The 12615-nt window shown below is 42.7% G+C and overlaps 1 protein-coding gene across 2 annotated transcripts; it reads left to right on the top strand.

The window, feature by feature from the left end:
- The first annotated feature begins 1227 nt into the window (after positions 1-1227).
- pias4a (protein inhibitor of activated STAT, 4a) lies at positions 1228-12227 on the top strand. 2 transcript variants are annotated; one of them, XM_089001245.1, is made up of 11 exons: positions 1228-1289; positions 3840-4221; positions 5359-5443; positions 5552-5593; positions 5752-5842; positions 5921-6049; positions 6127-6232; positions 6312-6385; positions 7111-7271; positions 8984-9135; positions 9844-12227. In XM_089001245.1, exons 1-11 carry the CDS (start codon positions 1263-1265, stop codon positions 10113-10115), a joined length of 1521 nt encoding a protein of 506 aa, XP_088857371.1. In that variant the 5' UTR covers positions 1228-1262; the 3' UTR covers positions 10116-12227. The 2 variants fall into 2 exon arrangements, with proteins under 2 accessions (XP_088857371.1, XP_088857370.1); XM_089001244.1 differs by lacking the exon at positions 1228-1289 and adding an exon at positions 1298-1582.
- The last annotated feature ends 388 nt before the right edge of the window (positions 12228-12615 follow it).

The raw sequence follows: 12615 nt of genomic DNA on the forward strand, positions 1-12615 counted from the left end.
TGATTTTTTTTGTGTATCTCTTGTATTAAATGTTTTTGTTGATCCAACCACGTAAAGCACTTTTTGAGTCATTTCGTGAACACTATTATTTAAAAATAAAATAAAATATACTTAAATATGTCTACATTTATTTGAGAAACTCACTATATGTGAAATGTAGTGTAGTGTCTGACGTGCGCTTTATCAGTCACTCATGGTCACTGTCCACACAATTTAGTCTGTCACGTAATGATGAATTAGACCATGTTGCCCTCTTCTGTTTCAAATTAGGAACATGAAGTGTACTTCTAGGTCCATTTTAAGCAGACTTGTTCGTCGTCCTGTCATCATTGCTGGGAGGATCTCTCTCTTGAAAAAAACAGACACAGCGATATTGATGAGACATAATAATAATAATACATTTCATTTATAAGCGCCTTTCAAAACTCTCAAGGTCACTTTACATAAAACACTTACTCATGCATCTTGATCTACCATGTCAAGTTCAGACCGTCGAAAGAACAGTATTGCTTTATTGACATATTCCAACTTTGGGCGATGGCAAAACAAAACACATGTCATGATATTCCTATCCCATCAATTGATTAGCGAGTGGGACTCGAGGGCATATCTTTGCCACGTACTGTTAAAAAACCAGGAGTGGATCTTCAAAGGGAGTGGATAAATACTTGTTTCTCTATGAATTCGTTTTAAAGGCACAAACATGGCACCCTTGAAATGCGACTTTAGGCACCTGGTGGCACGTATTTAACCTCGACTAATAAATGTTAGATTGCTGATTTCGTGCCTTCTCTTTACATCTTGAAAGTCACCGCAGACAAAGCGACGAGTCCACATTTCCAGAACCCGCAGTGGACTTTGAAGCTCGGACGGGATTCCATCGCACCATGCGACCTCGTCCACTTGACATCCCGTGATTTCCATCCATGACGGATTCAAACTCAAGCAGTGGCTTAGTTTGACCAAACCGCGACATTATCAACGCGTATCACCGGGAATATCGGAATATTGTCACCGGTCACTTCACGAGTGGGCACCGCGGCCTAATTTGGAAAGGAGACCCGTGTCTTAGTATTTTTTTAAAATCTTACACTGTCACCTTAAAACACTGTTGCCCTGCCCATTTAGAAAGGAGTGCTTCGGGTCCCAGCATGTCCCACTCGGCGATTGGTCGAAAGGAATTGCCACTCAGAGGCAGCTGGACTCCCCATTGGTGAAAGCCTAGCAGTCGGCTGGGACTCTCGCGGTACTGCTGCGTGAAGATGGCGGCCGAACTGGTGGAGGCGATGGCAAGTAGAGCCTCATTCGCTTTGGTTTAATGGGAAGCCGGTCGAGAGAGTGTGCGTCCCAACACCCGGCGCGGACGCTGGGAGTCTCGGTGGCTTTGTGTGAAAACGACATTAAAACGCGTACTGTCACGAATGTGGCGTAACAGGGTCGCGTCGAAAGCGACCAGCCTCTGTTGCTAACGTCGCTTTCTACCTAGTTAACTTAGCAAGTACGAATGGCATAGCTTCCTAGCATCACGCTGGCTCCAAAGAAGACGCCGAAAATGAATGATGGCCAGCCTGGCGCACTTGAGGTGTCTGTGCTATCACACTTGCTTGCGTTTCGAATCGCTTGCAGATAATATTAACTCGTGTGTTGTGCACTTCTTCTGCCAATCCGTGCACCTGTCAAAACGTTCGCTTGCCATGATTGAGCACCGAAGAGGCAGTTTTCCCAGCAGAGTTAGCCGGTTAGCAGCGTAGCTTCTATTGATAATGTTTAGTGAGGGCGCGTTGGATTGACCAAACAGTGTTCCTTTCTCCTCAAATAGAACAACCAAAGGCTGCTTTTGCAACGTGTTAGTTGTCTGTATGTCAACGCCGTGTACCGGCCGGTGTCGAGTTTAGCGCCTCTGTTGCTAACTGTTTATTTGTAAACACTTCTTGGTTGCTTTAATTTGTATGGGACACAGAGGAAGTAACATAATTACATGACGTTAAAACGTTTTTGACGCCATTGCATGCAACATTTCAATTTGTATATAAAAGCTTTTCTCTGGCTTGTGCTTTCTGTTGGAGATAAGTGAAGTTGCGTATGATTGTACGGAAAGTTGGAGTCGTCACAAAGGTGCGTTACAGTGCGCCTTTTTACCCTTTGTCTTTGCATATACAAGTTTGCCAGTGCTGTCCAGGCCTTATAATTGTGTGTCAAAAGCTGCACAAACATTGTTTTGAATCTGTGTTACCGATAGCGAGTTAAATTGAAGTTGGGTCTCAACAATTGATTATTTTGTTCATTAATTAATCTTTTGAAGAATCTTATGTGTAGCATACCCCAAAAGTTTCAGTTTCCATTTCTGTCCCCAGAACACGTAATTATTTCAAGCCACACATGTAACAGAATACGGAAATAAATTTATATACGCTAAGCTGTACATCAGAGAAGTGGAGTAATAGAAAAGTACTATCAACTATTTACAGCATCAGTAATGTTTGTTTTCACAGTCGACACTTTAATTCTGATTCTGACTTTGAGGTATGCAATATAAATGTTGTGAAATTATCTAACAGTAGGTGTTTTAGTTGTTTTTACATTTAGATTTGCTTTTAGAAAATAAGATGCAATCTTCGGTACAATGTGAACAAGAGCTAATAACTTGATTATCTTTCAATATTCTTATTGTTTTACTTGCTTTCCTGGCATTAACCTGCAACATTTTGTTCTAAAATTATCTAACATTAAGTGTTTTATTTATTTTTAAATTTAGCTTTACTTCTAGACAAGATGCAGTCTTCGATACAATGTGAACAACTATTATTTTTCAAAATTCTTTATCTTTAACTTGATTTCCTGGCATTAAGCTTCACCATTTTTTGCACTGATTCAGGATCAGATCGTTTTTTCTGTACCACACTACATTTCCAAAATTGCATTCATAAATTAACAATAGTCTTATGTGTAACACAGTAATAGCTACTTTAGAAATAAAGGGAATGTTCAGAATCAAGAATAAGTTTGTTTCTGAAATGTCAAAGGTAAACATTACTGATTAATGCCATGTGTGATTACCAGACTGCTTTAAATTCAACTTGTTGTCAGTTGCAGGTTATTCGAACCTTTTTCAAGAGGTGTGCTGTGAAAACAATGTAGTCAGTGTAAGAGATGAATTTGCCTACAGAAAGATCTAGACACCACTAGCCAATCACATGTTGATGACGTCGCCCTCCATACTATCAGTCTGTGTCACAGAAATGCAATTTTATGAAGTTACATGTTGTTGCTTTATTTTTATGTTCTTGTCATCCCTTGTGTGTGTGTGTGTGTGTGTGTGCGTGCGTGCGTGTGTGTGTGTGTGTGTGTGTGTGTGTGTGTGTGTGTGTGTGTGTGTGTGTGTGTGTGTGTGTGTGTGTGTGTGTGTGTGTGTGTGTGTGTGTGTGTGTGTGTGTGTGTGTGCGCGCGCGTGCGTGTGTGCGCGCGCGTGCGTGTGAGAGAATGAGAGAGAGAAAAACACTGAACATAATGTCCTTTCCTTTATCATTTGTTTAATAAACAAAGGGCCTCGTCAACTCCATCAAAGAATTTGTTTTGACTTTTCGGGGTAATAGTTGTTGCATTGTTTGTGCCCAGGTTGATTTTGTGTTGATTACCATTTCTGTAGAATGTTTTAGTGCCAACATGTTGAAAAAGAAGTTAAATAGTTGGGGCAAAGGTGAATAGTTAAACAGTTCATTTGCAGCTGCAGCTAGAATATTTCTCATTTTGCACACCCAAGCGTCCTCTTGAGCACCATCAAAGACATTCTTGTTTTTATCACTCATCTAATATCTTCTTATATTTTGTTCTCAATCCAGAACATGGTCAAAAGTTTCCGGGTCTCGGACCTGCAGACACTGCTGGCCTCCATGGGCCGCAGCAAGAGCGGCTTAAAGCAGGACCTGGTGGGCCGGGCTCTAAGGCTGGTCCAGACGGAATACAGTCCCGAGCTACTCAAGAACGTGCGGCAGCTGTACGAGTCTCGCTTTCCCAAAACATCTGGTTGGCTGGCAGTGCGGCGCCCAGAAGGCATCCCAGTTTCGTACTCTGCGCTCAGCTCGACCCCGTCTGCCCCCGCTCAGGGCGTTGAATACCTCAACGGCATTACCAAACCATTGGCCACTCCAACTCAGGAGGTCAAACTGGTGCCGCTGCCGTTCTATCAGACTTTGGAAACATTGCTTCCACCTACAGAGCTCAGTGAGTATACGCTTAAATCCTTTACATCCACTGCTTGCCTTGCTTAGGGTCTTGGGCTTGTGCGGTTAATCAAGATATGTGCGATTTTGGAGCAGATATTGGGGGGTGACATGACATTCATCGTCCTATAGCAACGAAAACTGTCTTGCAGTGGAGAAATTTACTTTTCACAGCAGCATCCCATTATGATCATGCATCCCAAGTAACCACTCAAGCTAGCTGGCTATCTATTAGCTATCTATTAGCTCGCCCACAGAAAAACTTATCCTGTGACTGTAAAGTGACCTTGAGAGTTTTGAAAAGCGCTTATAAATGAAATGTATTATTATTCTTACCAAGCCCAGGACTTCAAACAAAGTGCTGCTGCAACATTTGGTTTGCAACAATCTCTGCACCGACTGTCAGAAATGGTCACGGAGAAGTTCATGTGATTGCTCAACAACCTATTTTGACCCCACTGCAGTTTGTCAGGTGATCAAATCTTCAGATTTGATCATATCTTACACTCACGATTTTCACCATACGAGGTGGATCCAAATAGCATGTTATCTCATGTGCGTGTGTAGTTTACTAATGACAACCTTGTGGAGAGAGTGATCCCTGGTAGCGTTGGGGTTATGCTATGGGCATGGGTATGTTCCGGTGCATTGTATTGATGGCATTTTGAACAGAGATATGATGATGAGCGCCTGAGGCCAGTTGTCGTGCCATTCATTCGATACCATCACCTCATGTCACAGTTTTATTGTGTGTGGCCCTCTTGTGGCATCTTCTAATACTGTTGCTCGGAGCTGTCAAGCCAGTCAGGGGCCAGGGCTCGCATCTCCACCCTTTACATGGTACTGTAAAAGTCATTTCTATGGTTTTTTTTAAATCATGATGTAACAAACAGTTGAGCTGATACCTATTGGCACGGCATCTGTCCTCCTTAACACTGATTAATTTTCCTTCTAATGTCCTGTGCTGATTAGTCAAGGGGGCTGTTAAACTGTTCACCCCTGCCAAGTCTCTCCCCATCTGTACTTGAATAAAACTAGGGAGGGCAGAATAAAAACACTGTTGGCTACAGTGGGTGGAGATAGGATGTAATGAATGAATGATTGTTGTTGATGTATTCCTATTGATGTGTTATGACAGTTGCCCAGAATAACGAGAAACTGCAAGACAGTCAATGCATGTTTGAATTCACACCAAATCAAGCAGACCAAATCAGAAACGCAAGGTAGGAATGTGGAGCGTTTCCTATGCCCCACCCTCCCACATACACCACTGCCTTTTTTAACTTGCTCCCCTTGAGTCTGATATAACTTGTGGTCTTTGTTTATTACAGTGAAGTACGCCCGGGAATTAGATCAATCCAGGTGGTTCTTAGGTAAGAATCAACTGCCGTTGAATTTGAGCACTTTGGGTGTCATTTTCAGATAGTTAAAATGTGAGCCACCACATGCTTCTCATCGTTCACTTAATCATTCTTTGAAAATCGGCAGGTTTAGTTTCATTCTTATTCTGGGAGTGTTTTCTTTGTTGCAGAATATGTTACACAGACTCCATTGGGGTTCAAGAGGACCAATATCCTCCTAACATCGCCGTCAAAGTCAACCAGTCCTACTGTCATGTTCCAGTGAGTTCTGTATATAATGCGTGTCAGAAACATGACTGGGGTTTTTTTTTTAAGTAATGATTGTCATTTGTTTTTCAGGGCTACTACCCGTCGAACAAGCCTGGCGTGGAACCTCGTCGTCCTTGTCGCCCTGTCAACATTACTCCTTGGTTGCATCTTTCCACGGTCTCCAACAGAATCACTGTCACTTGGGGAAACTTCGGCAAGGTTGGCATCTATACACGATCCTGCCCATGAGAACTTCTGGTCCACCGCATACATGACTTTTGAACACATGCTTTCAGCGCTACTCTGTGGCGGTGTATTTAGTGAGGATGTTCACTGCGTCAGACCTCTTCGGCCAGCTCAAACTCTGCTCTGTCGAGAGCGCGGAGCGCTGTCGTGAGCGCAGTGAGTGTTAATCGCCGTCCATTAAAGAACTTTTTCCAAAATTGTTTGTTATAATGCTCGTACGTGTATTTATTTGTAGTTCAAGACAAGCTACGTTTTGACCCAGAGAGTGAGATTGCCACCACAGGCCTCAGGGTTTCTCTCATTTGTCCAGTGAGTATTGTTCTTTGCATACTGGGAGTCTCCCTTGTAAAATTGTTGATACATTTTGCTTGCAAAATAGTTGGGGTTCTCATAGAAATTGAATATATTGGCCTCCTCTAATCTAAAAAACACACCGCCAGAATACGTCTGTATAAGCTCTCAGTCGTACAGGAGTGGTCCATCGATGAAAAGGTTTCTTCAGCCTTCATCTGTACTTCTTTGAAGGTGTCGGACGGTAGTTTAGGCCCTATATATATATATATATATATATATCCCTACTGTCCAGACATGGCGGTGCCGGACTCTGCGATGATAGGTCCCTGCTGTCAGGTTGGGGGGAGCAGAGGACTGCTCCCTGCAGCTGCTCCACTGATAGTTCCTATCGTTCTGACTAACGACTGACCTGATTGCCCCACTTCGACCGGTATCACCTCATCAGCATTGCTAATCCTCTGTTTCCTAAGCGGGCTATTGTACGAACGATCCAAATTGAACATCGCACCACCATATCAGTTTAGTGAAGGATTTAGCTGTTTTATGAAAATCGCTTCTTTTACTCCCCTTTCAGACCATCTATGTTCTTTCGCTAAGATTTTAACCCCATTGTCGTCAAATGAGTGGTTGCTAGCTTTTAGGTGCATACCCGCCAGACACCGCCAGAATGAATGCTCAAGTGAAAATTGAACATGCTCCGTGAACAATGGCCACAATACTTACAGATTTTTTTTCCACAGCTGGTGAAGATGCGCATCGGTGTTCCATGTCGAGTTCTAACCTGCGCCCATCTACAGTGTTTCGACGCAGTCTTCTTTCTGCAGATGAATGAAAAGAAGCCCACATGGACCTGCCCCGTGTGTGACAAACCGGCGCCCTTTGAGCTCCTCACGATAGACGGGTAAGGTTGTGCCCATTTGAAAAACCATATTCTTAATACTTCGCTCAATTACAGTACTCATGATTAATTAGCCGCTTCGTTTACTGGTTTAATTGGGATGTGGTTTAAACCTCAAAATTATATCGTACTCATGACACTGACTTCATTTTCCTATGACAAAATGAAAATGTCAATGTCAATGTTTGGGCTAAAAACACTTTTTTAGCAAGATTTGTTTGCAAGAAGGGAAGAGCGATCTACAACTCAGTAATTGGCGGGGGTGGTGAATGTTAAATTTCATGCCGACTATTTGATTTACTATGTTTCTATTACTTTGACTTTCTGGAAAACAATCACAAATTACACACATTTGTTTGTGTACCAACTCATGGATGAAAATCCATCCCTTATGGTGCAAGTGTCAAAGTCAAGGCCCGGGGGGCAAATCCGGCCTGCGAAAGCAAATCAAACTCGTGAAATTCCATCATGCTTTCTAATATCCTAACCAAAATTTCATATTTTTGGATGTAAACCACAATAACAGTCATTATTCTTGACTTCAGATTTGAAAACTAGTTATTCATTAATTTGTTGTGCCCTCTATATGTAATATGTGGAGAGGATTAAACATTTTAATGGCTTCCCCAAACACCCCTGCCTTATGGGAAACTGATATTGTCCCTAAGGCAGTGGTTCTTAACCTGGGTTCGATCAAGCCCTCGGGGTTCGGTGGATCGTCCGCCACAGAGGTCCTCCCCGCAGTCTCGTCTGCAGTTAGTCGGCACAGTCATTGAAAGAAAGGTTCGGTGAATGAGCATATGAAAATGGTGGGGTTTGGTGCCTCCAACAAGTTTAAGAACCACTGCCCTAAGGTAATAATGGAAATGGAAATAATAATTTATAAGTTACATTTTAACAGTCATACAAATATGTTCAGAATCAGCTAAATAAACAAAAATAACTAAACAGAAATAATCAAACACTCACTCATTCACTGCCAGACGATGTGCAAAAATGTGTCCACTCCAGTGCCAGGGTTTTTGTCATTTTCACTGAAATTGCAGGAACCACAGAATATCGAGTTTTAGGAAGAATGGCTGTACAAAATATAATACAATACACACACACATTGATTTATATAGTGCTTTAACAACAGCTTAAACTTCAACTAAGTGCTAACATGTGCAAAAGGCAAATGCTGCCCACTCGTGGAAGGAAAAAACGTTGCCAGAGGTCTGACCAGAAACCCCCTGCAAGAAAAAACAAGACCCGACCAAATTCAGGAATGGCGCTCCATGTCATGCTTTTCAATTCCCAAATAAATTCGGCAATGGCAGTGAATGAGTTAATCTAATTGTACCTATCATCATGAACAATGAACCAAAATATTCCTTGTTTTTCTTTTAACATTCTAAATTGTCATGCAAGGACTTTTACCTCATCCTTCCCATAATGCCTCTTTTTGATGGGGCCACTTTGGAAAATAGGTGTCTCCAACAGCCCAAAATGCGCGTGTGCGAATCAACTGATGCGATGTCTTTTGAGGAACCACAAAATCTCACTTGCTAAATCGCCACTTTTGAGGAGTATTTTTCATCAAACAATTTGGTAGCATGTCCACCACATGTCAGGTGATTTGCTTGACTTGTCCTTGAGGATATTGTCATGCTGGAACGAGATGCAGCACTGCATCTGTTTTCGACTCACTCATGATGACCATGTTTTTGTTTCAGGTTATTGTCTGAGATCTTGAAAGAGACAAGCGAGGAAATCGAGGAGATCGAATACCTAACCGATGGCTCTTGGCGACCAATCAGCGACGACAAGGAGAAGGAAAAGGAAAGAGAACGCAGCGATACGCCAGAGTACTCGATGGTTGATATGTGTACGTGAAAAACACTCACTGTTTTTTTTCCCCACATTGCACCAAGTTTCCCAAAATGCACTTGAGGTGAAATTCGCAGATCGAGTTTGGAGCTTAACGTTTGAACTGTTTCACAAAAGTCAACAAAATAGCCATTTTGACGTTGATTCTAGGTGAAGAGCGAGTCGAAGAAAGAGCCACGGAACCTTGCCCAGTTTTTCCAGGGGCCTTAAAAATTGATTTGATGACAGTTCTGAATGTCTCGGCCATTGGGTTCAGAAGTTGTGGTCGAAAGCTTCACATAAAAATGAGTGGCATGTCCCTGCCAAGGGGGCGTCGTCCCTTGATGGTTGAGGCCATGGCCAATATTTGGGTTTGAATCATTCGATAGGAGTTCAGAAGGTTGAGAATCCACCCAGAGTCTGAATGAAATCATGTTTCAAAATTGGGGAAGGCTTTTTGATATTGCGCTCGGGGTATGAGTTTCACACTGGACGGTATCATGCAGCATTGGATGAAACTCGAGGAGATCCACACCGACATTCAGCCACTCCCTGGTCTCTTCTCCAGGGCTTATTCCACAGCCTCCCACGCCCATTTTATTAATTTACTAAATTGGGGCACTACTTTACTAGTTGGCCAGATATCTTAATGCCGGGAATTTTGGAAAGTAGGAAGTGATTGTGAGGTTGCCATTTTCTCAATCTTCCTCCCATGTTCTGATTTCAGGGGTTCCAGAGACAAACGGCCACTCGCCGGCCCACAGCAGCACGAGCCTGTCAGGCAAATCCGCAGGGGCGGCGGCGGCGGGCGTGGTCAATACCGGGCCCGCCGCGCCGCCCGGAGGAGTAGTGGTGGATCTGACTCTTGACTCGTCCTCTGAGGAGGAAGCTGGCGGGGGCGGCGGCGGCGATAGCGAGGACACTGAGGACAGCGCGGATAGCCCCACCCCTAAGAGGGGCCGATACAACTACGACAAGGACCTGGTCACTGCGTACTGACCCCCGGAGCTACTCTAGAACCCACCTCCCTCATGGATTTGACGGAGGGGTGGAGGTGGGGCGGGGGGGGGTGAGCACAGAGAATGGAACAGTAATATACTAGACACACTGACCCCCGCATCATCAAAAAAACATCACATCCTTTTAGCAGTTCCACACCCAGATAACGAAAACAGTCTAGCATCGTTAGGATTCCCGTTTGTTCTCGACTCAACCACTGGAAGCCAACCACTTGGCTGACCGTCATCCTGCAGCAAATATTAGTTCTGTACTTCCCTCAATGAGAGAAATTCAGCGGATCAACCCATCACCTCTAAACTTTCTTTTTCTTGTTGGACGTCGTCATCTTTGCCGTCTGATCAGGAACAAAAAAGCTGTTCACGCCACTGCGCGTTTGATTTTTGGCACATTTGAACTGTTTGCGCTTCTCAGTTCAAGGGGAAGTCAAGTCAAATATTTACACTCTGTTGTATGCGGCCCCACAATTGTAAACATGATTCGACGATTCATATCACGTTCATGAAAAATGAATGAAGGCGCAAAATACATATTCTATCCCAAGTCTGCATGGCCATTTTGCCACTTGTTGACTTCAAATGACATCATAGTTGCTTCAAGGGATCAGGTCACGATCAATCACAGCTCAGCTTGTCTCGTGACCAAACTTTGAAAACATTTGAGCTGCGATTGGTTGGTATCTGCGCCTTGATCAGATGTGATGTCCTTTAGAGTCATCACTCTAAACAACAAGTCAACACTAAGTCAACTAAGTCAACACTCAGTGCCAACCTGACTCCCTCCTGAGGTGGAATTTAAAAAAAAAAGTGTGTTTTGCTGTCCACAACATTACCCTTACTGCCGTGTTTGTGCGACTGGGCTGCGAAACATTGTCAAAAACATATTTTTGACTTTGTTGCCCCTCCAAAGATGGAAAAAAAGAAAATAAATGGCAAAAGAATAATCTAAATGTGATGCAAACCTCTCCCGCGGCATGTTTTTTGAAGTTAAGATTGAATCCATTTTAATTTTCAAATTAGTACATTAATCTGGATGTGTGATGCTTTCCATTTCCTTGATTTCTTTTTTAGTTTTTTAGATCTTAAAAAAAAACAAAAAACTACCTCAGTCATTTCACACAGCAGACTGATCGGAGACCGAGCAAAGGACAGCTTTTCTGAAACCCATTTTACACTGGAGATTCCCCCCCCCCCCCCCCCCCCCCCGCTTTTTTTTTGTATTTTTTAATTTCCATTATTTTTCTATGCAGTTCATCTTGAGTGGAATCTGTGCTGTCATCTGGCTTTACCTGGGAGATCCCGTTCCAGGAAATGGTTGAAGTATGGTAGCCTTTGGCTGTTCAGTTAGCAGAAGAGAAGCCGCTCTGCTTGTGCTTGTTCCCCTTTATGAGGAAGGATTTAAATTATTCACAAATGCTGTTATCATCTGCCCCTTTCTTTGCGTTCCTACCATGTCTGTTCGATCGCATTATTCAATTATTGAGTGCGGTTTGGACATTGAGCTAACTTATTCATACGACTTGACTATTTTGCAGTGGGTTTAAATCGTCTGACTAACATCGGTAAATGTGAGGAAAGTCCCCGTCTACCCATATTTCTTCAGTTCAGTTTGGATAGGACTTTAATTTAGGGCCCGGAGTTGTTTGCACACCTTTTGTTTGACTTTAAAGCCATTATGTCGTGAGTATCCATCCAAACACCTGCCACAGCACAAGGACCCGTGAATTGCGCTTAGCTGGGGGATTTCATTGATACTCTGCATCTAGAATTTTTGTCGTGCGCTGAGTTAAATCTGGTCTTCCAACTTGTTTTCTCGCCCACACGTCCAGGTTATATGAGGTCCCACAGGTGCACGTTTGCTTCTATGGAACTGAGCTAGATTTTATTTTATTTTATTTTATTTTTGGCGATGGTGGGAGGGTGAGTACGAGGGGCCCGAGTCTGGTTATGATGACAATATGTTGTGGCATCTCTTATGGTAAATACATAAGGTAGCATGGACAGATGCTTACAATCCATGATGTAAATGTTTTTGTTTGTTGTTTTTTTTTATATGTTCATATTAAAAGTCAATAAAATGTAAATGATATTTTTATTATCACGCCTCAAATTGTTTCCAGTTGTTCCGCAAAACCAGAAGGTAAGAATCTGGATTGGATACCTGGTGATGGAGAAGTGTGAGCACTTCAAAGGATATGTGGTTTAATTCCAGATGATCAATCTTCAAGATACAATTGTACAATTGAACAATAATCAAACTAACAGCTGTTAATTGATGTATGGAATTAAAGTCAAGTTCTTTAAAATGTGTGGGGTTTTTCTTGTGGTCCAGATGTTTTTAGATGGGTATTTCAAAATGGTGAGTATAGTTTTGCTTTTTTGAATGTTACTGTGCTGATGACTATTTTGTGCAGCCTTACTGAGCATCTTCATCTTTATTAAGTTCATAGAGTTGCTTGTTCTGTAGCCACAAGGGGACATAA

Source organism: Hippocampus bargibanti, linkage group LG07 (genome assembly GCF_051943395.1).
Source record: "Hippocampus bargibanti isolate YZ-2025 linkage group LG07, ASM5194339v1, whole genome shotgun sequence".
NCBI lineage: Eukaryota > Metazoa > Chordata > Actinopteri > Syngnathiformes > Syngnathidae > Hippocampus > Hippocampus bargibanti.